Source organism: Eriocheir sinensis, chromosome 14, assembly GCF_024679095.1.
Source record: "Eriocheir sinensis breed Jianghai 21 chromosome 14, ASM2467909v1, whole genome shotgun sequence".
Lineage (NCBI taxonomy): Eukaryota > Metazoa > Arthropoda > Malacostraca > Decapoda > Varunidae > Eriocheir > Eriocheir sinensis.
This window is the reverse complement of record NC_066522.1, coordinates 21,885,618-21,912,162: the sequence shown is the minus strand read 5'-3', so window position 1 is coordinate 21,912,162 and position 26,545 is coordinate 21,885,618. Positions and strand designations below refer to the sequence as shown.

The window sequence follows — 26,545 nt, the reverse complement described above, 5'->3', positions numbered from 1 at the left end:
ACTGTTGTCTTATTACAACTTCTCTGAAAAGAATAGAACGACATGGTGAATTCCATTATGTATATGTATAATTTTGCTGACATTGTTCGTGTGTGTGTGTGTGTGTGTGTATCAAGGCAACACAATACGTCTCTACCTCTGTTACACGCGCACACACACACACACACACACACACACACACACACACACACACACACACACACACACCACACCCCCCCCCCCCCCCACACACACACATACATGCAAACACACTAGACGATATCAGTAACTCCATCAAAACAATTCAGTTCGCAGGTCAGTTTAAACACATATGCAAAACACGTATAGGACACAACCTTGGGACTAATACGTAGAATTGATGATGAGTTATGATAATCCTGCCTTGCAGTTAGTTTTATATCAACAGCTTCCATTATCTCTTGAAAGCAACGCCACTCTTCAATAACCTACGTAACATTATTGATTAAACGGCTAAGAATTAAAGAAAAAGTGAAATTTCTGCAACCCGCTCCTCGTATAGTACAGGATAAATACCAATAATGTGCAGATAAAACTTCAGCCTGAAACCCGAAAAAACAAAGTTGGGGGAATTTTTTATACAGTACCCCCGAGGATTCGAATGACAAGCATTGGAGAATCGGATAGCCCGCAGGGACACACACACACACACACACACACACACACACACACACACACACACACACACACACACACACACACACACACACACACACACACACACACACTTTACGAAAAAAAAAATATAAATCTCTTGCCTGGTGCCTCCCGAAGGACAAGAAATAAAATAAAATAATGTGTCAAAATATTGGTAGTTAGTCATTACAGAAGCATTTACAACTAAGCTTAAGAGAAAAAATGAATTGTTCAGTTTAATACATCGACGCTTAACTAATTGAAAGCACTCTATTAATTAAACAAGAACATTAAAAGTGTTAAATTGTGTAAGTTTTGCCATAATTCACCAAGTCTCTCTCTCTCTCTCCTTCCTTCCTTCCTTCCTTCCTTTCTTCTTTCTTTCCTTCTTTCTTCTTTCTTTCTTTCTTTCTTTCTTTCTTTCTTTCTTTCTTTCTTTCGTGCTTTCTTGTTTTCTTGTTTTCTTGCTTACTTACTTGCTTACTCTCTCTCTCTCTCTCTCTCTCTCTCTCTCTCTCTCTCTCTCTCTCTCTCTCTCTCTCTCTCTCTCTCTCTCTCTCTCTCTCTCTCTCTCTCTCTCTCTCTCTCTCTCTCTCTCTCTCTCTCTCTCTCTCCGGATCTCCGCACTTTGTTCACTCGCCGCCGGGATTCGAACTTTGGACACTTGGTAACGTGGATCCTAAAGGGAAGGAGATCTGTTGCGCCGATAGGAATTGTTTGAAAACTTTGCCTACCTAGATGTGTGTGTGTTTGTGTGTGTGTGTGTGTGTGTGTGTGTGTGTGTGTGTGCGCGTGTGTGTGTTTGTGTTTGTGTTTGTATGTATGTATGAATGTATGTATGTATGTATGTATGTATGACTGTAAATACTTGATGACCACACACCGAAAACCCTTACTATTTTACTACCTTACTACTTTACTATTGCTCTTTACTACCACCACCATCATTACCACCACCATCACCACCACCAGTTACAAATAAGAAAGTTAGCCACCGCTGCCTCGTAAAGCCAAACCGCGACCAGCAAACACAGACTAAGAACCTTCCTTAACCCCTACCACCACCACCACCACCACCACCACCACCAGCCAAAAGATTAAGAATACGAGAGTTACCGTTCCCACACAGACGTAGATCCTTCACGCCGCTGTCAACTCAACGATGGACCCCGCTAATATATTCAAGATCATCACCAACAGCACGCTCCTGGGTAAGTGTTCATGTATTCAGCTTCGGGTGGTGACGGACAGCTTGAGATGAAAAGATGGAGAAAGGGGGAGGAGGAGGAGGAGGAGAGGGATAGATGAGGCGAGGTGACTGGTTGAGTGACGCGTGTTAAAGGGATTGAAGAGGGTCTTTCACGTGTGGAGTCGGTGAAATATATGAAAAGAGGATGAAAGGCTAGTCTGTGTGTGTGTGTGTCTGTATGTATGTTTCTTTTGGATGTGGTGGGAGAAGGAAGGTGGTCGTGTATGTGTGTGCTCCTTTGTGCTTGAACGTTCATAGAGAAGCTGATTTTGATGATGTTAAGAAGCCACCTATTCCGCCTCCTGCTCATTACTATAGATTGAGAGAAAGGTTTATTATAAGGGATACCGAGACTACTCTACGACCCTGCCTCCAAGAAATGCCTCTGTCTTTTATCACCTTGCCGCCTCTTGCCCAATACTAAGAAGCTGAGAGGTTTACTAGAAGGGTGAGACTGCTCTACGATCCTGCCTCCAAGCAACTCCTCTGTCCTTGTTCTTGGCTTCAGTCCTCTCCATCACCAGCGATAAGAGGCATTCGCTGCAGGAGGCCTCACCAACGCCTATATACAACGCACATGCCTTGCTCATCTTCCCTTACACCTGCCTCGCCGTCCCTCTCTGGCTTCGATCCACCCTCCCGCCGTTCATAAGTTCACAGTAACTCACACGCTTGATCGAGCCTCGCCATCCCGGCCACTCGCGTCAAGATTAAGGAGACTGAAACGGACGCCCGATGCCTTCACGATCACCCGCCTGTCTCCGGGCTCTGAGTTGCGACGCGCCGTTACAAAAGCTCTCCCTCGCACCTCTGCCGGCGTGTCGCACCCTGGCTCTAAACACCGGTTATTGACTTACCAGGGTTCTTATCCAAGTTTTGTTTTATTACTCCCCGAAGTTTTTATCGCACTAAGCCTCGGGGCACTCACCGCACCAACGCACACCAGAAGTTTTAAGACACGGGGGTTCATACGCGGCTTGTCCACTTCACAAACATTTTCCTCTCGTCTCAAGCATTCAGTCAACTCGAGGCTTCCCCCAAACTTTGCCTCACACTTCGTTGCTGGCGACTGTCTAACACCCACGAGAACTTTCCCACCGATGGCTGTACTCACAAGTCCTCCGCCGCGGTGACATGTCTTTCCCCTTCCCTCCATGACACGTTTCCAGCAAGACCCGCTGCTACACCCTCCTGCTGCAACTTTTCTTTCCCGTCTTTTCAGCGCGGCAGTCGACAGATGAGTCCGGCCCCGCCGTTTTCAATATATCCACTTCAAGAGCAGACTGAAGGCACGGACACAAATTCCTCAATGAAAACGAATCCCAATATCTCCGTCCGTGGGTCCGTGGGGGTGATATTACCGGCGGTCTGACGATTTATATTTCTGCGGCGCTACAGAATAAAAAACAAAAACAATATCCGTAAATTGAGTGAAGGGAAACTTGAAAAGAACGGCCGAGTACTGTTATTACTGATGCTTTGTGCTTTGTCCGTTTGCGTGTGCGTGTATGTGTGTGTGTGTGTGTGTGTGTGTGTGTGTGCGTACCCGCCTAGTAACAACTGAAAAGTGAGGAAAAGAAGTGAAGAGATGGAAGTGACGCTGACGAATGACGGAAGGAAGAGGGGAGGAAAAATGAAAGACATGGAGGGGACAAAAATCATTGAGAGGAAAGATTTACGAAAAAGAAATAAGACCTATGACATGGAGGAGAGTGAACGGCAAGACTGAAAAACACGCACACGCGCAGACGCATTCACAGACCCCCCACACACACACACACACACACACACACGCATTCACATACACACATACATACCATCCCGTGTGTGCCCGTTAACGCCACGCACTCGATTCCCTCCGCTTGAGACAGTGTGCATGCATCAGGATGAAAAGAGCGACAGGGGAGGACGAGATAAAAAGCGATGGGGGAGGATGCGATCATGAAGAGGAGGAGGAGGAGGAGGAGGAGGATACCAGTAGGGAGGAGAAATAGGGACATATGCGAAAAGGTAGTGAGAAAAAGGTAGGAGGTGAAAAAATGATCATAGGGGAGAATGCGATGAATTTGTCAGAGAGCAACTTAATTATTATTGATGTGTGTGTGTGTGTGTGTGTGTGTGTGTGTGTGTGTGTGTGTGTGTGTGTGTGTGTGTGTGTATGTTTTCTCATATGGTATTACGTGGTTATTTCATTAAGGAAACTCAATATACTTCGCGTAAATCTAAATACATTTTCAATCAATCGAAATCTCAAAGCCAATATCTGTTTTAATTTTTCTCTCATAATCATTAGCAATCTCCAAATCTTCTAAACGTTCCCTAAATAATAAACCGTGCAATTATATCGTAAACTACTAAGTAAAGGGGCTGACTATTATAAATGTTTATCACTCCATTCCTTTGACAGAGCACCACCAACACACACTAACTAGGGCAATAGAATCGTGAAAGAAGGCGAGGGGAAGCGTTCTACATACCCACAAACAGAGAATTAGTGAATGTATGTCCCGAGTTCCCAAGTTCAAGCCATGCCATTCCCAGCCTGTTAACGTTCGCTCTCCATCTCCTCCTCACACGCTATCTGTCAATATCACAACTTTGAATGCGACTTCGTACAAGTGTGGCAGGGCGGCATAACATTAGTCACGGCAGGCGGCACTAACAAAGCCGTCCTCCCCGACACAGGCTGCCGCGTAACAAGCCTGACAGCCTCCCCCTCAGGACGAGTTGGTTTATTAAAGGAACGCTGATGGTATTCGTCCGTGTGGAGAAATCCCGCTAAATGAGAGATGAGGGACGAGAGAGAGAGATGAGGGACGAGAGAGAGAGAGAGAGAGAGAGAGAGAGAGAGAGAGAGAGAGAGAGAGAGAGAGAGAGAGAGAGAGAGAGAGAGAGAGAGAGAGAGAGAGAACATAAACACAAACAGACAAATAAACAGACAGACAAGAAGACAGATAGATGGATAGGCAGGAAAGCAGAAAAAAACAGAGACAGGCACAGACAGAGAGAAAGACAGACAAGGAAAACACACACTAAAACGAAAAAAAAAACCAAGACACGACTGACTAAATCCAAACAGAGACATATGGGCAAAAAGAAGACATCCAGAGAGACATACAGACAGCAAGACACCCACACAGACAGAGAGGCAGAAACAAACACCCAGAACATCAGAAAACAGGCCGAGAAAAAGACCACAATCATCACACACACACAAAAAAACCTTCTCGTATACACAATAGAGAGGGAAAGCAACTCGCGTATATACAGTGTCTAAGAGAGAGAAGGAGGGAAAAACATCGCGACACAAGGCAGGCAGAAAATAAAGAGACATAGTCGCACAGTACAATAAAAAAAAGGAATATGTTGAGGATGGAAAAAAGGTGGGGGCAGAGTTATGCGCGTGATGGAGACGGAAATGAGGCTGCTGGAAGGAATATGAACATGAAGGAAAAAGGAAAGAGAAAAAGTGTCGGCATAATATAAAACCTTTACCGGAGAGAGAGAGAGAGAGAGAGAGAGAGAGAGAGACACACACACACACACACACACACACACACACACACACACACACACACACACACACACACACACACACACACACACACACACACACACACACACACACACACACACTAACAGAGACCGAGAACTCAGAAACTGTAAAGGTCGAGGTCACGAACGCAAAAAGCAAAATAAAATGAAAACGTAACAAAATAAAATGAAATAAAACATATAAAGAAATGGAAAACTAAGAGTGAACAAGATTGAGAGCAGGAAGCGAGTCTACGGGAAAAAGGAGGAATGATAACAGAGAGAGAGAGAGAGAGAGAGAGAGAGAGAGAGAGAGAGAGAGAGAGAGAGAGAGAGAGAGAGAGAGAGAGAGAGAGAGAGAGAGAGAGAGAGAGAGAGAGGAAAATGAAAGAATGAGGATTAAAACATTGACGGGTCGAGGATTAGAAAGTGATAAGGAAAAGACGAATGAGGAGGAAAAGGGAAAAAATAAACGGAGAGAGAGAGAGAGAGAGAGAGAGCAAGATGAGAGACCAAAATGAGGAAGGCAGGAGCCAATCTCTCTCTCTCTCTCTCTCTCTCTCTCTTATCCTCCAACTGGTCACATATTATCATCCTTTTTCTGTTTGTCTCTGTCTGTCTGCCTGTATGTCTATCTATCTGTCTGTAAGTCTGTGTATATGTGTGTGTGTGTGTGTGTGTGTGTGTGTGTGTGTGTGTGTGTGTGTGTGTGTGTGTGTGTGTGTGTGTGTGTGTGTGTGTGTGTGTGTATGAATGTGTGTATGTACGTGTGTCTGTTTGTCTGTCCGGCTGTCTGGCTGTAAGCTGCTCTCTCTCTCTCTCTCTCTCTCTCTCTCTCTCTCTCTCTCATTAATTTAGTAAATAATTAGGTCGTTTTGATGCTTCGTTTCCGTCGTCGCGTTGGCTAATGTTTTCAGCGTCGATGGTTATGCACGGATCAAAGCGCTGAAATGTATCTGATTATAACATTTTTTTTCTTCTTCTCGCTCTGTCTCTGTCTCTGTCTCTATCTATATATATACCTTCCTATCCATCTATCCGTTTTTCTCCTTCTTTTTCATTTTCTTCTTTCTTACCTTCTTTCCTTTTTGCTTTCTTTCTTTCTTTTACTCTCCCTTTTTCTCTTTCATTCCTTTATTTTTCCTTCCCTCTTTTAATTCTTTCTTCCCTCATTGTAATCTTTGTCGTTTCTCTCTTTTCCCTTTCCCAGTTTTTCCTATTCCTTCGCTCTTTTTCTTTTACTCTTCTTCTCTTTCTCATTTGCGAGTTATTGTATCAGTACTGTATCAAACCACTTCTACCTATAAAAACTATTCTCCTGTACGTGATGGTATATCCAGATCATAGGTAAGATGTTCTGTAAGTTAAAATCTGAATGGTTTATAAGATCATATCGCATCCTTCTTCAGAGCAACGTGCGCCTGGCTTTGGGTGAACTGGCCGCTTCCTACTGGTGTCGGCGTGAGTTCTAAGCCATATATTCATGACTCATTGGTTCCCTTAGATAAACAAACATTTACGAGCCTGAGTTATGGCTTGAGTTGTTGCCCTAGGATGTTCGTATTGTCCATCATAGGGGCCGCTCTGTAATGTAAACCCGGTTGGCTGCGTCCGTAGAGTTTTCCGCGTCATTGCCCGGGTAACCCTAAGCCCCGTTACACACTGCTTTGTCGACAGTGAAATATACAATAGCGTTCAGGAGGCTTTTTTTCTTCTTTATATGGTTAAATGGTTTGTTTCAGTGCTGTCTCAATGACTTGGAAATGGCCACTATGATAATAATTAGAATATTAATTTCGGAGCATTTTTTTCAACATACTCGTCATATTTCTTTATTTTACAGAGAAGAAAAAAAGCAGTTAATGGACGGAGGTGGTGATAAAATTATAATGAGAGTGCTGTATCTAATGTTGTTGTTGTTGTTGTTGTTGTTGTTGTTGTTGTTGTTGTTGTAGTCAGACACCGAATTGCCATCACTAAAAAGTCTTCCCAGCACTTAATATACTCGTCTTATATTTTTTTTTACTTTACAGTGGAGGAAAAGAGCAATTAATAGACGAAAGTTGTGATAAGATAAAAATGCCAGGGCTGTATCAAATAGTCTGTCTACCTTTTCATCTCTCTCTCTCTCTCTCTCTCTCTCTCTCTCTCTCTCTCTCTCTCTCTCTCTCTCTCTCTCTCTCTCTCTCTCTCTCTCTCTCTCTCTCTCTCTCTCTCTCTCTCTCTCTCTCTCTCTCTCTCTCTCTCTCTCTCACTAACTGCCATCACTAAAATGTTTTCCCAGCATTAGTTCCGACTCATGTTTATCGGGAAACGCACGAATATAATACCGCAAGGACACTAAGGATGTGGGGTAACGCGGCCCTGACCCAGCTTATGCCAGACAGTTAGGGGACGGAGAGGAGACAGCTGCGTGTGTGTGGGGGGCGGCGCGACAACCTCCAGCCAGCCCCTTCAGCACCAAAACCAGGCACAAGGCCGCGAGGGGACGCAAGACTCGGCTCTGATACATGCTGGTGGCAAATACCTGAAGAGGGCTCTTTCTCTTTCTCTTTTTCTTTTTCTTTCATTTTATTTTCTCTCTCACTCTCTATTTCTCTTTCTATGTGTGTGGTGCCTGGGAGTGTATTTCTGCATGTGTCTGTCTGTATGTCTGTCTGTTTGTCTCTCTCTCTCTCTCTCTCTCTCTCTCTCTCTCTCTCTCTCTCTCTCTCTCTCTCTCTCTCTCTCTCTCTCTCTCTCTCTCTCTCTCCCAGCCTTCCTCTCTCCCTTCTTTGATTCCCTTTCTTTCTTACCGCTTCAAGATTCTCACTGCCTTCCCGCGTGGCTGTCTGTCTGTCTGTCTGTCTGTCTGTCAGTGTCTGTCTGTCTGTCTCTCTGCCTGCATGTCTATCTATCTATCTGCTTGCCTTCCTCTCCCTCTTCGGACGTGGGCGGGAATTATTATCATTTTTATATTGGCTTTACTTTCCTCCTCGGTCACGCACTCTCCCTCTCCCCTGGGGCCTCGCCTGCGCAAAGTGGCCATCAAAATTTGAATTAACGGAGCAACATGTCGGCGATTTCAGGCCACTCGCGGGCACACGGAAATAGTTAACCGTCAGTGAGGCTTGAAGAGTGGACGGACGGGCGGAGAGGCAGGCGGACAGACACAGAGACGTACACACTATTAGTTCATCAGTGCAGACAGACGGACGGACAAGCGGACAGACAAGGCAACAAAAACAGAAATACACACACTTTTAGATCATCAGGGCAGACAGACGGACAGACAAGGAGACAGACACCCAGACAGATACAGAAAAGCACACACTTTTAGTTCAGCAGGGCAGACAGGGGGACTGGCAAGCAGAGACAAGCAGGGAGACAAAGAGAAGCACGCACTTTTAGATCATCAACGGAAACAGGCAGAGAGACAAGTACACAGACACCCAAAAAGACACAAAGGCGCACACACATTAACTTCGTCAGTGGTAATTTGTCCCTTTCCCTTTCCGCTCCCTTCCCCCCTTCGTCCGCCCCCTTTAAAGCAGGAGAAGGCAATCAGCTTGGCTTTTACCTCCATTTCCTTCTCGTTTCGACCCGCCGGCGCAGTAAGTCGTAAGAGAGGGCAACAGGGGACGATGACGACGAGGAGGAAGGAAGAGAGGGGGAGGGAGGGAAGCATATATGACAGACTGCCGAGATTGGTGGTATAAAAGGGCACTGTCATATATCAAGCTTGTGTTTTATGGATACGTGGGTTTTCGGTTATGTGTGCCAGTGCCGGCTTTATAGCGACCACCAAATACACCAAGAAGGACAATATTGATGCTGAAAATATATATCAAATCCGTACTTGACAGATGATACATGGATTTCTGATTCTTCTATGCTATCGCTATCTGGGTATCCGTCTCTGGTTGTCTCTGTTTGTTTTTCTTAGGCCTGTTATCAGCTTCACCGCTACCACTATCAATATCAATCGCAACAATATTATTACTGAAAGAGAAAAAAAAACGTACCTTACTCAACCTTGAAATGTATATCGAAAAATTTTGGATGCGTTCTGATCATGCTATTGAAAAAAACAACAACAACCCATTCATATCCTGCTCAACAAAGAAATAACTATCGATGAAGTTTTTGAAAGGTATCCGATCTCTCAAACAAAATAAAGTCGAGGAATAAATCATATATACCTAAAATTTCTTACAGTAACAAAAACAAAAAAGAGAAATACTCCGTCGAGGAATATAAGAACGAACCCATCAATGTTAGTGTGTGTGTGTGTGTGTGTGTGTGTGTGTGTGTGTGTGTGTGTGTGTGTACTTATCTTTTTCTCCCTCTCCTTCTTATCTCCCTCGCTCCACCCGCTCCTTTGTCTCATCTTTATTCGTACAGCAGCGGGGAGCCTTTTTATCTACCTCCCTCACACACACACTCACTCTCTCACTCACTCACTCTCTCCCCTCTCCCCACGCCTCTCTTTATCCTCTCCCATGGGGCCTCACCGCTCTCTCTTCACACCTCATTCGCAAGCATGCATACTTTTATCAATATTTTTTACCAACCCTCACTCGCTTTCTTTCTCTCTCGGTCTTTCAACTCTCTGCAGCGAGGGGGAGAATTGGGAGTCACATGAGAGCGCAAAAACTACACCCAAAGCGGACTTCCCCCTCGCAGGGTGGCGTGGTAACGAGGAGAGTGGTGGGAGAAGCAGGAACGGAGGAGAGAGGGAAAGACGAGGCGTGGAAGAGATAAAATAAGAGAAAGAAAGGGAAAAGATTGTTTGGATTTTACGTGCATGTTCATAGGGGCCTTAGAATTCGTTGAGGAGATTTTCTTTTGTTTTATAACGAACCCACTCGTTGTTTTAAGGTTCCCACTGGTTTGAAACGTGAACAGAGAACGAAAGGGAAAGACGAGGAGTGGAAGAGAGAAGATAAGAGAAAAGAAAATGAGACGAGAGAATGTCTGGATTTCATGTGAGGGTTCAGAGAGGCTTTAAAATATGTTGAAGTGATTCTGTTTTGATATATAACGAAACCACTTGTTGGCTTAAAGTTCGCGCTGGTTCAACACGTGCAAGAAGAGGCTGAGATTTACAGATAACGTCGATGTACACCTACCTGCCTATCATTTGCCTCGCAGGGGAAACGAAGCGAAAAAGACCCGTAAATGCATTATGCGGAGGTGATCCATTGGCCATTCCAAAAGCGCCACCAAACTGAATGATTTCGAAATGAATGGCGCCATTTCATTCTATTTTATAACTACCCCCTGTTCCTCCTACCTCACCCTCCCCATCCTATCCCCGTTCTCCTCTCCACCATAACCCCGTCCGTCCTTTTCCCCTCTCCTCTGCTTTCCTTTCCCTCCTCACCTACCCCCTGTTCCTCCTACGCTCACCCTCCACATCCTACCCACGCTCTCCTCTCCACCATAACCCCGTCCGTCCCTTTCCCCTCTCCTCCGCTTCCCTTTCCCTCCCTCTCCTCCAAATACTCCGGGTCTCTACTCCCCAATCCCCCGGCCCGTACCCTCCCTCTCCCTTTCCCTCCTACTCCAGTTCTCCACCGTCGCCTGGCCCGCTCCTCCTCCTCCCTCGCCCCATTCCCTTTCCCTTCCATCTCTCCTCTCCGCCGTTCCCCAGTACGTCCCCTCTCCTCCCCTCCCCTTCCTACTCCAGCTCTCCGCCATTCCCTCCTCCCCCGCCCGTGCCCTCACAACTCATCCTGCCGGCCACGCTTATTGCTGGGTTAATAATACTTTCGCTCACGTGCTAGCTCATCACGGCACGGCAGATAGGAATTAGGTGGCAGTGAGTACGTACACACACACACACACACACACACACACACACACAGGCGCGCGAGTACACTCACACAAAGAGACCAACAGTAACATATGCACACAGGGCTTCCACTCTCCCACGCTCAACTCCCTAAAACAAGTATCAAAATACCCATCAAGTCGTGGCGGAGGGCCTTCTGTGTAGGAATCAGGGCAGCAAACCAACTGAGCCGCCAATTAGCTAAAAGATCACCGCGCCTAAGCCCACTTCTGCGGCCTAAGCCTGATGCGCCGGCCCCGCACTGTGGACATGAAGGTGAAGGTGACCCCGCTCACACTCGTGGTAGGTAAAGGCGCTGCTAATTAACCTGCAGTGGCACATACGGTGTAAAGATATCTCGGAGAAACTACAATAAGGCAGTGAAAAAATTCGGTAATGTGAAACTTCAGCGGTGTTACGCTATGAGATTTTCTTAGTGGGTTATTGCAGTTTCTCATTCATATATCTACCTCTCTATCTATCTTACAGTTTCTCTAATTCATCTATCTACTAATCCATCTATCCTCTCTGTTTATTGATCTATCTATGTATCTATCTACGTATCTGTCTACATATCTAGCTATCTATCTATTTATCTATCTATCCATCTATATAAGGAAAGTCTTTAAGGGGCGGCGGTCAGGGGACAACTGTGCAGGACCAAAATTTTAATGGAGCTAATTGTCACAGCGGCACGAATCTCGCGGCCCTGCGGCGAGACGGAGGCGTGCAGCGGCGGGCCGGGGAGAGGCACGAGGCGGACGCGGACCAGCGGTTTTTAGTGTTAATTTTTCGTCCCTTCGCCGGCCGCTCGCGTGCCCAAATTTTAGAGCAATTTCATGTTTAATTGTATGCGTTGTTTCGTTTTGAACTTTCCTCCCCTCCTCCTATTCGTCCTCTTTTTCTTTCTGCCAGTCTTCCTCTTCCTCTTCCTCTTTCTATTTCCCTTTCTCTTTTTCGTTATTTGTCTCTTTCTCTATATTTTTCTCTTTATCCTTCTCTTCCTCCCCCTCCTTCTCTTTTTCCTCCTTTTCTCTTACGTTTTCGCTTCCTTTTTTTTCTTCTTTTTATTTTTCTCTTGTCACATCCTAAAACAACCCACGTTAACACAAAGCCATAACCACCTACACACATACACATGCACACGCACACACACTCACACTCTCACTCTCTCTCTCTCTCTCTCTCTCTCTCTCTCTCTCTCTCTCTCTCTCTCTCTCTCTCTCTCTCTCACTCACTACCTACCTATCTATCTGTCTCTTTCTCGGTGACACAGGGAACGTTTCTCAGAGGAAAATTTACCCCTTTGTGTGTCGTGAAGGACCTGTCTCGTCTATTAAAAACACTCGTCTCCTTTGTCTTCATCTTCTCCCGCGTCCCATTATGTTCCGCCTGCCGATGACAACCTGTGCTGGGTGCTTCTCGCCGGGGACTGATTCCGAACCCACAATAGAGAGAGATGTCTGGCGTAAACAGTGCAGAGCCGGGACTAAATGACGTATATACAATAGTCTGCGGCAATCCCATACATACTCTATTGGGTTGAACGATATATACAGTGCCGTGATAATAGAGAATCGTTATTAACAGTGCAGAACGAGGAGTGACTGCCGTATATATGCATTAGTCTGCGGGAATCCGATATACTACAGTGAACTTAACAGTGATATATACACTTATACAGTGAAGTGAAAATAGAAAAGTGTTGTTAATAAGTATACATGAAGTCTTGATAACGAAAGACACACAGACAAAATATAATCAATAAAGCAGAACCTGGACCGGCATATATACATTAGTCCGCGGCAATTCGATATACTCTGCTGGGCTTAACAATGATTTAAACAGTGAAATGATAACAGAAGTGTCGTTAATCTATTGTATTAAAATAAGTACACGTGAAGTTTTAATCATGACAAAGACACAGACTAAAAATAATTAACAATGCAGAAACTAGACTGATATTTATATATTAATCTGCGCATTTCGATATATACTCTGCTGAACTAAAGAATGACATACTCTAGTGAACTTAACAATGATATATAAAGTGGCACCCGAAAGTGACCTCTCTTTTGGGCACTCATCTATACATTTTTTTATAGGTGCAGTGATTAGTGGGCTTTTTTCCCCCAATATATCTTTTACCCTTGACCTGCTTCCTTTACTGAAAAAAAGGACCGTGATAATAGAGAAGTGTAAGAGTGTCATTAATAGTTTCCAATAAAATAAATATACCGTACTTACGACACACCCAGACCAAAAAATAATAAGGTTTCTTTTTCCAATATCGACAACCATTGATAGAGCCTTCAGGTGTCCGTCTGGGTGCCCGTCACGCATGAAAAACCCTCACCAGGCCTTAATTAATTTCTTTCTGTCCCTTGGCGCTCATTGGAGGATGGAGGAGGACGTAGAAAGTAGGCGTTCTAGAGAAAATATTAAAGGCCTAAATCTATCTGTGTTCCCATTAATTTCTTCCCCGTTCCTCTGGCAGTCATTGAAGGGTAGAGGGGAAGGTGAAATGTAGGCGTTCTAGGGAGAATATTAAAGGCATCAAGCTACTCGTGTTCCCCCTAGAGGCAAGCCCTTCTTAAGACCTTCACCTGTTATGTCTTTAGAGAGAGCTGACTATGGGGAGAGCATGAAAAGTTGATGTTACAGGGCAAGTATTAAGGGCATGAAGCTACTCGTGTTTCCCCTAAAGTCTGGCACTTAGTAAGACCTTCCCACGGATCACCACACCTCACCACACTACTACAATCACTACTACTACTACTACTATTACTACTACTACTGCACTACCCATACCAGACGTCAGACAAGAGGAAAGATGCTTCGAAATGAGTCTTGAGGATAATGCTAAAAAAAATAATTCTGGTTGAGAGAGAGAGAGAGAGAGAGAGAGAGAGAGAGAGAGAGAGAGAGAGAGAGAGAGAGAGAGAGAGAGAGAGAGAGAGAGAGAGAGAGAGAGAGAGAGAGAGAGAGAGAGAGAGAGAGAGACTGTGTGTGTGTGTGTGTGTGTGTGTGTGTGTGTGTGTGTGTGTGTGTGTGTGTGTGTGTTCATATAGTCGTATTCGGCCAATCACGATTTCGTATTTGCTTTCTTTTTCCTCTTCTTCCTTTCATCTTCACACCATTTGGCTTTTCATCTTCCACTTCCCTCTCGTCGTCCTTTCATTTCCTTCATTGGCTACCCTCTTCTCCTCCTGTGATCTCTTAAAGTTTCCTCTTTTTTCCCTCTTCATCCTCCTCCTCCTCCTCCTCTTCCTTCCTTTGCCCCACTGAACAGAGTAGCTTCAAAGGTATTTCGCTTCATCAGTTCGCTTCCCCTAATTGACTCGTCTGTATCTCTTTAAGTACGTTGCAATTTTGTTTCCCTTCCTAATTACATGTCTCCATCTCCTCCATCCTCCTTCCCGCGACCTCTCTGCACAAGGCTACTTTTTTTATCACAACAACAGAGGCAGTTCAAGGGCAAAGCATAACAACAATAAAAAGAGGCTTGCTATATGCTGCTCTGAACACACACAAAAAAAAAAAGAACGAGAGGGCAGAAGAGAGGTCAGTTTCGGGTGGAGAGGTGTCTTGGAGTCTAAGATCATCCCTGTGCTGGCTGTTCAACTTCCTAATGCAAGACTGAACTCGTAACTTCAGTATTTCACCCGTTTCGTCCACTGGTAAAGTCTTGAATGGGTCTGAGGTGCTTCGTCTGTATTGCCTCCTTTCTAAAACTCATATTATAAGACTTCTCTCGTACCAAAACTTAATAATCCTTTGGAACTGTTTTATGTCCCCATTCTGTGATTTTGCTTTCTATTTTGTTTTCCTTTCGTTCGTCCTTCTTTGCTGTGATAATTTAAACTTTCGTCTTTTTTTCCCTTCATCTGCTTCTAATCTTTCCTTCTCTTTCCTTCCATCTCCTCTATTTCATTTCCTTATGGTCTTCCTTCTTTGATGTCAATGAATAAACCTCTCCTGTCTTCCTCTTCTCCCTTTTAGCATGCCTTTTCCTTGCTTCATTTACTTCTAACCTCCTCCTCCTCTGATTTTCTCTCTCTGTTCCCTTTCTTAAACTGTTAACGCTCTTGTCATCGTATACAACTTTGCTAATCACGTGGTTTCTTTTCCTATCATATTATGTTCTATTCTTTCGTCTTTTCCTCTTTCCATCTTCTACATGTCTTTTTCTCTCTTCGTCTACTTCTAATCTACTTGCCCCTTCCTTTCCCTATCCCTTACCTTCCACACCTTTTCGTTTCCTACCTGATCTACTTCCAATCTACCCTTCCCTTCCTTTCCCTGTCTCTTACCTTCCACACCTTTTCGTTTCCTACCTGATCTACTTCCACTCTACCCTTCCCTCCTTTCCCTGTCTCTTACCTTCCACACCTTTTCGTTTCCTACCTGATCTACTTCCAATCTACCCTTCCCTCCTTTCCCTGTCTCTTACCTTCCACACCTTTTCGTTTCCTACCTGATCTACTTCCAATCTACCCTTCCCTTCCTTTCCCTATCTCTTACCTTCGACACCTTTTCGTTTCCTACCTGATCTACTTCCAGTCAACCCTTCCCTTCCTTTCCCTATCTCTTACCTTCGACACCTTTTCGTTTCCTACCTGATCTACTTCCAGTCAACCCTTCCCTTCCTTTCCCTCACTCTTGCCTACCGCATTGTTCTCCTCCCGTCCTTCCCTTCCCATACTTCGTTTCATATACAAGCGTCCACCCTTAAGAATAGCTCGTTTTCTTCACGCCACGTTAGTTCAAGTATAGTATTCTTTCCCTTCTACTCTCCTCCTCTACGATCTTACCCCGGTCATGGTTTGTTTCGACGCTTCCCCTCACCCACAGGACCATTAATTTTGGCAGATTTTTGAGGAGGGGAGCGAGAGGGCATCGTAGTTTCATGAGTTGGGTGGCTAGTCTTGTTTTCTACTCCGTTTTCTGTTTTTTTTTTCTTTCCTATAGTCATCTTTCCCTTTTCCTAACTCACCCTTCATCCACAGCAAGCTTCCTTTTCTACACCGATTCCCTCTTCTTTTCTTCTCTTAGTTTTTTTTCCCTTTTCCTCGCCTCTTGTAAGATCTTCGCTGCTCTTGATTCTTTACGACGCTTCCCCTCACCCATAACCGTATATATTAGCTATTATTTTCTTACCTTGCTCAGTCCACCATCTAAGTCCAAATGTTGTAGTTTACCCTGAACCAATAGCAAATCAAGTCCCGTTTTCTTCGCACTAGACCACTTCCTTGCTTTTTACAGCTTGATCGTAATAACACCATTTTCAACACACCACCGGCACCGCATGTTATAGAGGGCGTGAGTGTAGAGGCAAAGGTGAAGTTGGGTATATACGCTATAGCTGCGCTCGACCTCGTTGCTCATCTCCGTCGCATTGGAACTTGAGCTTGAGGGGGTGCATTATATGACAGACTCCCTACCGCTCCTTTCTCCTCCTCTTCTTCTTCCTCCTCCTCCTCCTCCTCCCCAACGCTGAGTGGCTGGTTTAATGGAAATGCTGAGATGGAACTAACAGGAACATGAGACTAATAAATCGGGAGGAGGAAGAGGAGGAAAAGGAGGAGGAGGAGGAGGAGGAGGAGGAGGAGGAGGAGTTTTGTTTAAAGGTAAGACAAGACGGCAAATGCAAATGAAGGAAAAAGAGAGAGAGAGAGAGAGAGAGAGAGAGAGAGAGAGAGAGAGAGAGAGAGAGAGAGAGAGAGAGAGAGAGAGAGAGAGAGAAACAAAAGAGAAAAAAAGAGAGAGAAAAGTAAAATGCAAACCGAACATATGGTAGTGAACATGTGTTAATTAATTCCGCCGTGGGTCAAAAGTACAATCGGACAAAAAATAAAAATGGACCACTTTTCGAACGAGTGAATCGAGAATAAACGAAAACTAGAAGGACTGGACCCTGTATTTGCTCCTGGCGCTTGTATGGGTCAGTTTTCATATTACATTGCGTCCTGAGGAAGGATTTATATACTCTCTCTATAGGGGACTGGTCTGGCTTCACACTGTTAGCTACTCCGCGTGTGTTGGTGCTAAACGTGACTGAGACAGGAAAAAAGAAAGAAGGGAAGAAAAGGGATGGAGGAAGTTAATAAGAGAAACAAAACGACAGAATGGAAAAGGAAAAGTGAAAAATAAGGGAAGAATTAATTAAACCCTTGGATGCGGATTTCCTACAAGAAGACATCACCAAGCTACAGAGGTGGAGAAAAGAGTGGCTGCTACAATTCAATGAAGAGAAATATAAAGTCATACACCTTGTGAGGGTAAATCCAGCATACCAATATCACATGGGAAACACTCCACTATCCACCACAGAGGCAGAGAAAGACCTGGCAGTATATGTTACCAGGGTGCCAGTGAAGGGGAAATCCATGCCAATTGCAGCGGAGGGAGTAAAGACTTTATGCTTTCTTAAATTTGTAGGTGTTCTTGCCGCCATAGATAGATCGTTCACAATATTCGCCTTGCTTTTCACGTACCTTCTGTTCTTATTTTCTAGCTTCGAGTGAAAATTCTTAAGCGTTTCTTTACTATACCAACACCTTGCTATATCAGTTTCCACCCATGACTTTTATTTTACAAGAATATTCCTTCCTTTTCAACCTTTTGCCATACTATTTTCCAGTTATGATTTTTCTACTAAGATTTTTCCTCCCATTTCAGCATTTTAACATACGCCTCGGCATTTACGATTTATCTTTTAAGCATTGTTCTACTTTTCCTGCAGTTTTAACACAGTGATTTCTACCTACAACTATTTTTTTAAAGCATTTCCTTAACATATCATCATTTTAACACGCTTCTGCATGTACGATTTATTATTTAAGCATTTTCATACTTTTCCTGCAGTTTTAACACAGTGATTTCTACCTACAACAATTTTTTTTAAACATTTCCTTAACATTTCAGCATTTTACTTATAATTTCCTACCTACGACTTATATTTTACAAGCATTTTCCGATAATTTCATCATTTTAAAGTATTTCCCACATGCGACTATTATTTTACAAGCATCTTCCTATCATTTCATCATTTTCAACTATTTCCCACATGCGACTATTATTCTACAACCCTTTTCCTACTATCATTATTCCTACTTATCCTACCATTCCTCCCATTACTATTCCTACGTTCAAAATTTTTACCATAATACCTTCCCCGTGTAGCTAATACTTTCCATGCATTTCCCTACCATTTCTGCCTGATCCCATACGTACGATACTTTTTTTCCTGTCCCTGTTCTGACGGGCCAAACGATTTTTTATATATTTTTCAATTTGCGGGACTAACAACATTGAAGTTATATAATATGATGCGGCGACGAAACAGTTTCATGATATCTTTTTAAGCTTCATAGTATATATATTTTTTTATTTGCTACGACGAACACAGTCTCATGGATAGATGCTGGATGGTGATGATACTGATGATGATGATGATGAGAAGGAGGAGAATGTGGATGAGGAAGAAGCGAGAGAGGGCAAGAGAGAGAGAGAGAGAGAGAGAGAGAGAGAGAGAGAGAGAGAGAGAGAGAGAGAGGATGCGTTTAAAAAAATTATATTGTTTGAAGAATTGAAGTTCCTTGTTTGATTATTTATCTATCACACCTGAAGTATTATTTAGGTTACGAGAGAGAGAGAGAGAGAGAGAGAGTAATGAAAGAAATGTGGTGAAAGAGTTCTTCAATTGCACCTAAGAGGAGGAAGAGGAGGAGGAGGAGGAGGAGGAGGACTGTGAGCTTCTGAGGATTGGCAAACACCTCCAAATCAGTGTTTGAAGAAAATCTACAGAAGGAGGAGGAGGAGGAGGAGGAGGAGGGAGGCACATGAAGAAGCTGAGGGAGAAGGAAAAAGGGAGAAACAGGTAATATAAACTAGAGAAGAGGAAGGAGACGAGAGGGAGGAGGAGGAAGAAGAAGAGGAGGAGGACAAGGAGGAGGAGGCAAAAGAGAAGAAAACGGGAAGTTTAAAAGCAGATGATGGCATTGATGCTGCGTCAACATCTGTCTCATCTCACGTCAATATTCAGTGCGGCAAATTGTATACAGTTCCTCTGACGTCTCAATTCACCTTCGTAATATAAATAAGCTGGTATCATAGTGCTATATATATCCTAATTCCTGGTAAGCTATAACACTAATGATACGGATCTTTTGTTATATATTTCTGAAGTATTTCCAATTCGTTCATCTAAAGCATTCTATTCCCCTCCTTCCTTGTGTTCCCTTCTGTCTGTTATCTCGTATTTGCTCCATATCTTTTGCATCAAGTCTTCTTCCTTTCCTCCATGACTATTTCTGCCTCTTCATTTTCTCTCATTTCTTTTGTCTCCTATTTGCGTTCCCTTGCTTCGCTTAAATCGGCTTCGTTATCCTTGGTGTTTTGTGTCAATTCCTTTTCTTTCTGTCTATTTCTGTGTCTTCGTTTTGTCTCTTTATTTTTCTCCTTTTTTTGTTCCTTTTTCCCCGGCTACATCTTCTCTCCCTTGTTTGTCTCTCATTTTTTTCTAGTCTCCCTTTCCTCCCTATTTCTTTCTGTCACTTATTATTTCCTTTCTTTCTCTTTTTGCCAACCTTCATCCTCCCTCTTGTCTCTCCTCTTTGTCCCTAATCCTTTTTCTTTCTGCTCCATTTTTTGTCCTTTTCTTTTGTCCCTATTCGCTTCATAACCCGACAATTTCCTGTAACACAAGCTACACTTTCTCGCACGTATCTCCTTTCTTTCCTAATATAACAAACTACTAAGAACAATTACCAACTACTGTACTGTATCCCATCCCTTAATGATAAACTAGGTCACTATGAAATTGGATCCTTTGCTATGATTAAATCCTCAGTATTTCCTATGTAATCATCTATTGGGTTCCTTTCGTCGTCTCTTCCCACTCTCTTTCTGTCTCCTGTTTATGTCTATCATTCCTCCTTTTCTGGTTCGCTCCTGCGCCTACATCTTCTACCGCATCCTGTTTTTCCGTCTCTTCCTTCCCTCTCTGTCCCTTTTCGTCACTTTCTATTTCTTCTTTCTCTTCGTCTCCTCCACTCTATTTTTGTCTCCTGTTTCTGTCTATTCTTCCTCTTTTTCTGGTTCGTTCCTCCGCCTACATCTTCTCCCTCTTTCTGTTTTTTTCCGTCTCTTCCTTCCCTCTCTGTTCCTTTTCGTCACTTTCTATTTCCCCTTTCTCTTCTTTCCCCGCTCTCCCTCTCCCTCTTGTTGCTGTCCCCTGTCCCTATCCGCCTTGTTTCTTCTCCATTCTTTCTCCTTTTTTGCTCCTCCTCCCGCTTCCATCGTCCCCTCTTGTGTCTGCTCCCTCTTCATTTTCCTTTTCGTTTGCTCTATTTTCGTTTTTCCTTTTTGATTCCCTTGTCCCGCCAACATCGTCACCTCTGTTCCTGCTTCTCCTCAGTGGTTGTGTTGCCTTGAATTTTTTACCACTGGGGGGTCTTACCACTGCATCGCGAGCCTGTACTGGCCGAGGAAGGTTCTGTTGGCCCTCAGGGTGAAATGTTTCTGGTCCCTGTACCCAAGAGAAGCACTAGGTCGGTATTTTTAGACGCTACCGACTCCCACATCATTTTTTTCTAAGGACCAAAAAGGAGGTGGACGGATGGGAGCGGCCGAGGAAGGTTCTGTCCCTCAATATGATACATTTCTGATTCCGGTATGCAAGCGCGGCACTTACATAGATCGGTATTCTTAGACGATACCGACTCTAACATCAGTTATTTCTAAAGGCCAAAAAAGAGGTAAATATGCGTTCTCAAGAGTGCTTTCTTAGAGTTCACGGTACAGAAGTCATGTCAAACTTCCACCAAGGTCATAAAACTACCCTTGGAGAGGCCCACAACTCCTAGGAAAGCCATGTCAAAAATGTGTGCGCTCTAACGACGAAATTTTAATAATGTGGCAAAAAAGAGGTAAAATGCGTTATGAGTGTTTTCTTAAGAGTTCATGGTACAGAAGCCTTGTCAAATTCCCAGCAGGGTCATAAAACTACTCCTGGAGAGGCCCACAACTCCTATGAAAGCCAGTGTGTGTGCGCGTGGGCGACAAAATGTTTAATAATGCGGCATTTAAACTCGTGCGTGTGGTCGTGAATCAATGAGGACGGATAGGAGAGGCTGAGGAGGGTCCTGGCCCCCTAGATAATACATTTCTAATCCCTGTATGCAAGATCGGCACTTAAACTCGTACTTGTGGCCGTGAATCAATGTGGACGGATAGTAGAGGCCGCCACCACTCACATCAAGCTGCATTGTCATCGGTGAAACATTTCGCATGCACCAAACGGCCTCAGCGTCCCTCCTCTCCCTCCCTCCCTCCTCCCACCGTGCCTGCCTAACTGCCTTCCCTGCACTAACACCTCGCCTTTTGTGCCGCCATCCTTCCTCGCAGCCACCGCCCTTTACTCCTCCGTGCCAGTCCTCGTCCAGAATATGTAACACTCCCTTCAGTAACCGTAGCACTGAATGATTTTTTTTTTTAATGTAAAGTTTGGGGTTGGGAATGATGGGTTGAGTATTGGCTGGGTCTAAGTTACTAATGGTTGGTAAAGTTATTTAGTTGAGCTGGGAAACAAATGTAATGGGGCTGGGTTACTGAAATGATGGGGCTAGGTTACTTTTTCTTTTTAGGGGGGAGTCCTCGTCTTTTTTTTTTTTTTTTTCATCTCGTCCTGTAGCGCCCTTAGGCTTTCTTCACTTGGGCTGGTAGTCGGCCCAAGCCTGTCATGGGGCAGGCAATTTTTTTTTATAGTGGCGCCAGCTATGCTTGGCTCATGCTGTCCCCCGGAACTCATTCTTCATTCACTTGGACGGTTTTTTCTAGAGTCCGGGTTGATGGTGGTCTTCTGGACAGCATGTGGGTAGTCTTAGGCCACTCGGCGGTGACTGAAAAATCCCAGGTGGTAGCGTGGGGATTCGAATCGACGTTGTCCATGGCGCCGTGAATGCAAGGCCCGCACGCTAACCACTCCCCCATAATACAAAGTCCTTCACTAACAATAACTTCCTATAATAAAAACACGAAAACCAACATCCCAAAAAATCCATGGTAGAGATAGGTTACAAATTTGCTAAGGCTGGGTTACGATCTTGTTTGGCTAGTTTGAGAATTGGTCAAAATCATAAAAATTTCCCAGTACATAAACTCCCTCACGAACAAATTTAAAAGAACTGGGCTAGAATACTATTTTCGGGGGACATTTTACTATTTTACTAAGGCTGGGTCACTATCTTCCTTGGTTAGTATAAAAAATGGTCAAAATCATCAAATTCCCCCAAAACACAAAAGTCCCTCACGAACAATAACTTTCTCTACACAAAACACGAAAAACCATCCCAGAAAATCCTTTATATGCAAAACCCGACGACTGGTATTTACTTCAAGTTTACAGGGGGGCGGGATCAAGGCCTCTCCAGCACCAGCGAGTGTATAGAAAACACTATTAAGATCAAACGGCTCGATGCAACACCCCCAACATGACGCTAGGAAGAAAATTGTGTTATTATAGTCTGGCGCAGGAGTGTTGGCACCTGAAGCGTCGAGGAGATTGGAAAGCCGGCCCGTGATTGATTGGACGGTGCATGAGGCTGCCCGTTATACCCTCCCACACTCTCTCTCTCGTCCCTCTCCATCCCCTCTGAAGCTGCCTGTTACACCCTCTCTCTCCTAGCTCTCCCACACCCCCTTCGAGACTCCTCCCCTCTCTCTCTCTCTTCCCGTTCCTTCCCCACCCCATCTGAGGCCGCCCTTTACATCCTCTCTCTGGAACCCCTTCCCAACCCTTCCGAGGCTGCCTGTTACAACCCTTCCCTTCACTCTCCCCTTCTAAGGTTCCTCATTATACTCCCTCTCTCTCATCCCTCCCCAACCCTTTCTGAAGTTGCCCGTTACCCCATCTTCTCCTCTCTCCCTCACGCCCCTTCTCTCTCTCCTGTCTCCCTCTCTGACCGAAGTCCTGTGGGCCGCTTCCTCATGCTAAATGCTTACCCGATTCGGTCTAGTCATCGCCAATAATGAAGATACGCTCGATTCTCCTTTTTTTTTATAACGTCAGATGATTGAATTAGCGCTGGATTAGGATAAAAATTAGCATTCCATTATTCAAGTAGTAGCTTTCAATTAGAATGATTTTGGTACCTAATTGTTTTGGTAGCGCTGGATTTTAGAGTATTTATGGATCTAGAAGATATAATACTTTGTCTCTCTCTCTCTCTCTCTCTCTCTCTCTCTCTCTCTCTCTCTCTCTCTCTCTCTCTCTCTCTCTCTCTCTCTCTCTCTCTCTCTCTCTCTCTCTCTCTCTCTCTCTCTCCTCGACATCATATGACACGGGTTGTTGTAGTGTCATGTTTTTTTTTCTTTCAACAATCAATCTACCAAACAAACTATCTCTCTTTTTTCTCTCTTTCTATCTATCTATCTATCTATCTCTCTATCTTTCATACACACACAAACACAAACACACACACACACACACACACACACACACACACACACACACACACACACACACATCAGTTCTCGCCACATACATAACGTGCCCCAAACATACGTAACTGCCCTTCCCTCACACACTGGCCAAACATAAGGGAGTTACAATGACAAACAGCTTACGAGAACACAACAACGGGAAACTGGATCATGGAATCAGAATGTGTGAATTAGAGTCAACCAGAAAGCCCAGTGAGTCGGGTATGTGCACCGAGGTCACGCGCAGCTTAGTGTATGCGCTTAACTTTCCCTTTATTCCTTCACTTCACAATTCTTAAGGGTCATGTTATAGGTCAGAGATGAAGTCATGCATGGTTACTTGGTGAATGAAAGATGTGAACAGGACCTTTAAAGTTGTTCACCGTTGCTTGGTTAAAATAAAAGACGGGAAAAGGACCTTTTGTAAAACTCATGCATAGTTACTTATTGAATAACAAAAGATGGGGACTGTACCTTTAATGTTTGACTCGTGGTGACTGGGGGGCTCGTTGAGTGTAGGTGTGGGCATGCTGAGTGTACCCATGCGTTGGTCTGGGAGGCTGAGGCATGGAAGAGCGTTCAGGTAGCCGTGCAGAAGTGAATGAACGTAGCTATATGCAAGTGTTCTGTAGCGCCTTTGTTTAGTGATCCCGTTCAAGAAGATCACACGAAGCACAACTTTCACAAACATTTCAAAGTCCTCCTCCACTGTAACTCCACCACTGACATAGCTATAAACATCAGTTCCACGATTTCTATATTAAGGGATTAAAACTAAAATCCCACAAAGCACAATATGATCACACGCACTTCAGAGTCTGCCCCTTACGTACGACGAGTCAATGTTTTTTTTCAGTATCATTTCAGTATTAAGACAAAACACACTGACGGCGTAGAAACGTATATGAGGTCGTGTAGTTTCTTCGTTTAGGGACTAGTAAAAAGCACTCACACATAACACTACTATTGCAAACACTTTGAGATCATGCACTGTGAAAGACGGGTTCAGATTTATTTACTTCGTTGCTATTATGTAAGGGTCAAGCGATGTCTTCGTTCAGAAATAAAAGAAAAACACCCTTGAAAATCCTCCATTCTGCAAGACGACTCAAAGCTTCTTAATTTTCTTATTAGTATTGTTAATATTACTCTTACTCATCTTCGTCTTCGTCTTCATTTTCATCTCAATCTTCTTGCGACACTCTCCGCGAGTCGCCTTGAGCCTGTCTGTCTGTCTGTCCCCAATACCCCTTAGATGAGGTCGCGGCGGGTTGGCTGGGTATTGTCCTTCTTCTTCATTTTCTACTTCTTCGCTAGTCGCCTTGAGCCTGTCTGTCTGTCTGTCTGTCCCCGCTGCCCTTTGAATGAGGTCACGGCGGGTTGGGTGGGTACTGTCCTTCGCCGGCTCCAGCACTTCGGCCTGAAACACACACGCGAGGGAACGTTAATTCGGACTCATCACCTCTCGAGAGACTGCCTAACCCCTCCGGCCGATGGCAAAGCGAGCGGTAACCTCCTAATTTGATCGTGTAATTTAAACGCAATACCTACTTGCATCTCTTTCTCCTTCTCCTCCTCCTCTTCCTGTATTTTAATTCTCTCGTCTTTCTTGTAGTTTTCTTTCTTTTGCTAATGGTTCTTCCTCTTCCCTTGCTTCTCTGTCTCTTCTTCTTTATTTTTATCTGTATTTCTTCTCGTCTCGTAGTTTTTTTTCTTATGCTAACGATTCTTTCTCCTCTTCCCTGCACGCTGGTCCAATTTAACCACACCACCCAGGCACTCTATTCCTTTTTTACTTCCTCCTCCTCCTCCTCCTCCTTCTCTTCTTCTATTATACTGGTATTGAATTGCTCCTCCTCATCCTCCATTCCTTTTAGTATTGCTTCTCTTCCTCTCCCTCCGACTATCAGTTTCTTCCTCTTCTTCCTCTTTCTGCTTCTCTTCTTCCTCCTCCTCCTCCTCCTACTGCTACTGTAACCCCATTCAATATTTAGCATTACCAGCACGCCCACCTCCTTACCCTCCTTTTCCTTTTAGTATTGGAGCTCTTTCTCTTCCCCACGACTATTAGCCTTCTCCTCCTTCTGCTCCTCCTCCTCCTCCTCCTCCTCCTATTACTCCTACTGCTACTACTCCCTTTACTCCTCCTCCTACTGCTACAACTCCACCCTACTTTAACTTCTCTTTGTCTCCTCTCATAAAACCTTGAGTAGCACTAGTTAAGGGAGTGTTTCAGCCTTAAACACTTCTTACTGCGATCCAATACAGCTTTTTAGCATCATCCGCACGTCCCAATCGCAAGCCTTCCAACAGTACAAAGAGAGCGGAGTGAGCGTCTCCCAGGCTAGCACATACACATAGTTGTCAATTTGCAAAGACCTAACGACCCACAGAAGTACTCTAACACAACCCAGTACACAGGAGCGACAGGGTCTTAGAAGGATCATAGAGTAGGGTACGAAGGCCAAGAGAAGACCGAGGCATTAGATGGAGTACGAGGGAGTGAGAGAGAGGGAGCATAAAGAGTGTAGGAAAGGCGTTATGAGTAAAATATGGAACGCTGAACGGGGGGGAGAGGAGGAGCGGTAGAGAAGAGAGAGAAAGGACGGGAAAGGGAGGAAAGGGAAAAGCTAGCTGGTGTATATTGCAGGGGAGGAATGTGTGTGTGTGTGTGTGTGTGTGTGTGTGTGTGTGTGTGTGTGTGTGTGTGTGTGTGTGTGTGTGTGTGTGTGTGTGTGTGTGTGTGTGTGTGTGTGTGTGTGTGTGTGTGTGTGTGTGTGTGTGTGTGTGTGTGTGTGTGTGTGTGT

General features: G+C 44.4%; 2 protein-coding genes across 2 annotated transcripts in view; one reads left to right on the top strand and one right to left on the bottom strand.

The window, feature by feature from the left end:
* Positions 1–24,479, bottom strand: part of LOC126998640 (RNA cytidine acetyltransferase-like) — a 92,900-nt gene extending 68,421 nt beyond the window's left edge. The window contains exon 1 of the mRNA XM_050860587.1: positions 24,213–24,479. The gene's annotated coding sequence lies outside the window, so the exon portion shown is untranslated. The remainder of the gene's footprint in view (positions 1–24,212) is intronic.
* The window catches only part of LOC126998643 (putative neural-cadherin 2), a 127,367-nt gene continuing 102,297 nt past the window's right edge, over positions 1,476–26,545 (top strand). Inside the window, exon 1 of the mRNA XM_050860593.1 lies at positions 1,476–1,865. Coding sequence (XP_050716550.1) covers positions 1,817–1,865 — 49 coding nt within the window. The 5' untranslated portion in view covers positions 1,476–1,816. The remainder of the gene's footprint in view (positions 1,866–26,545) is intronic.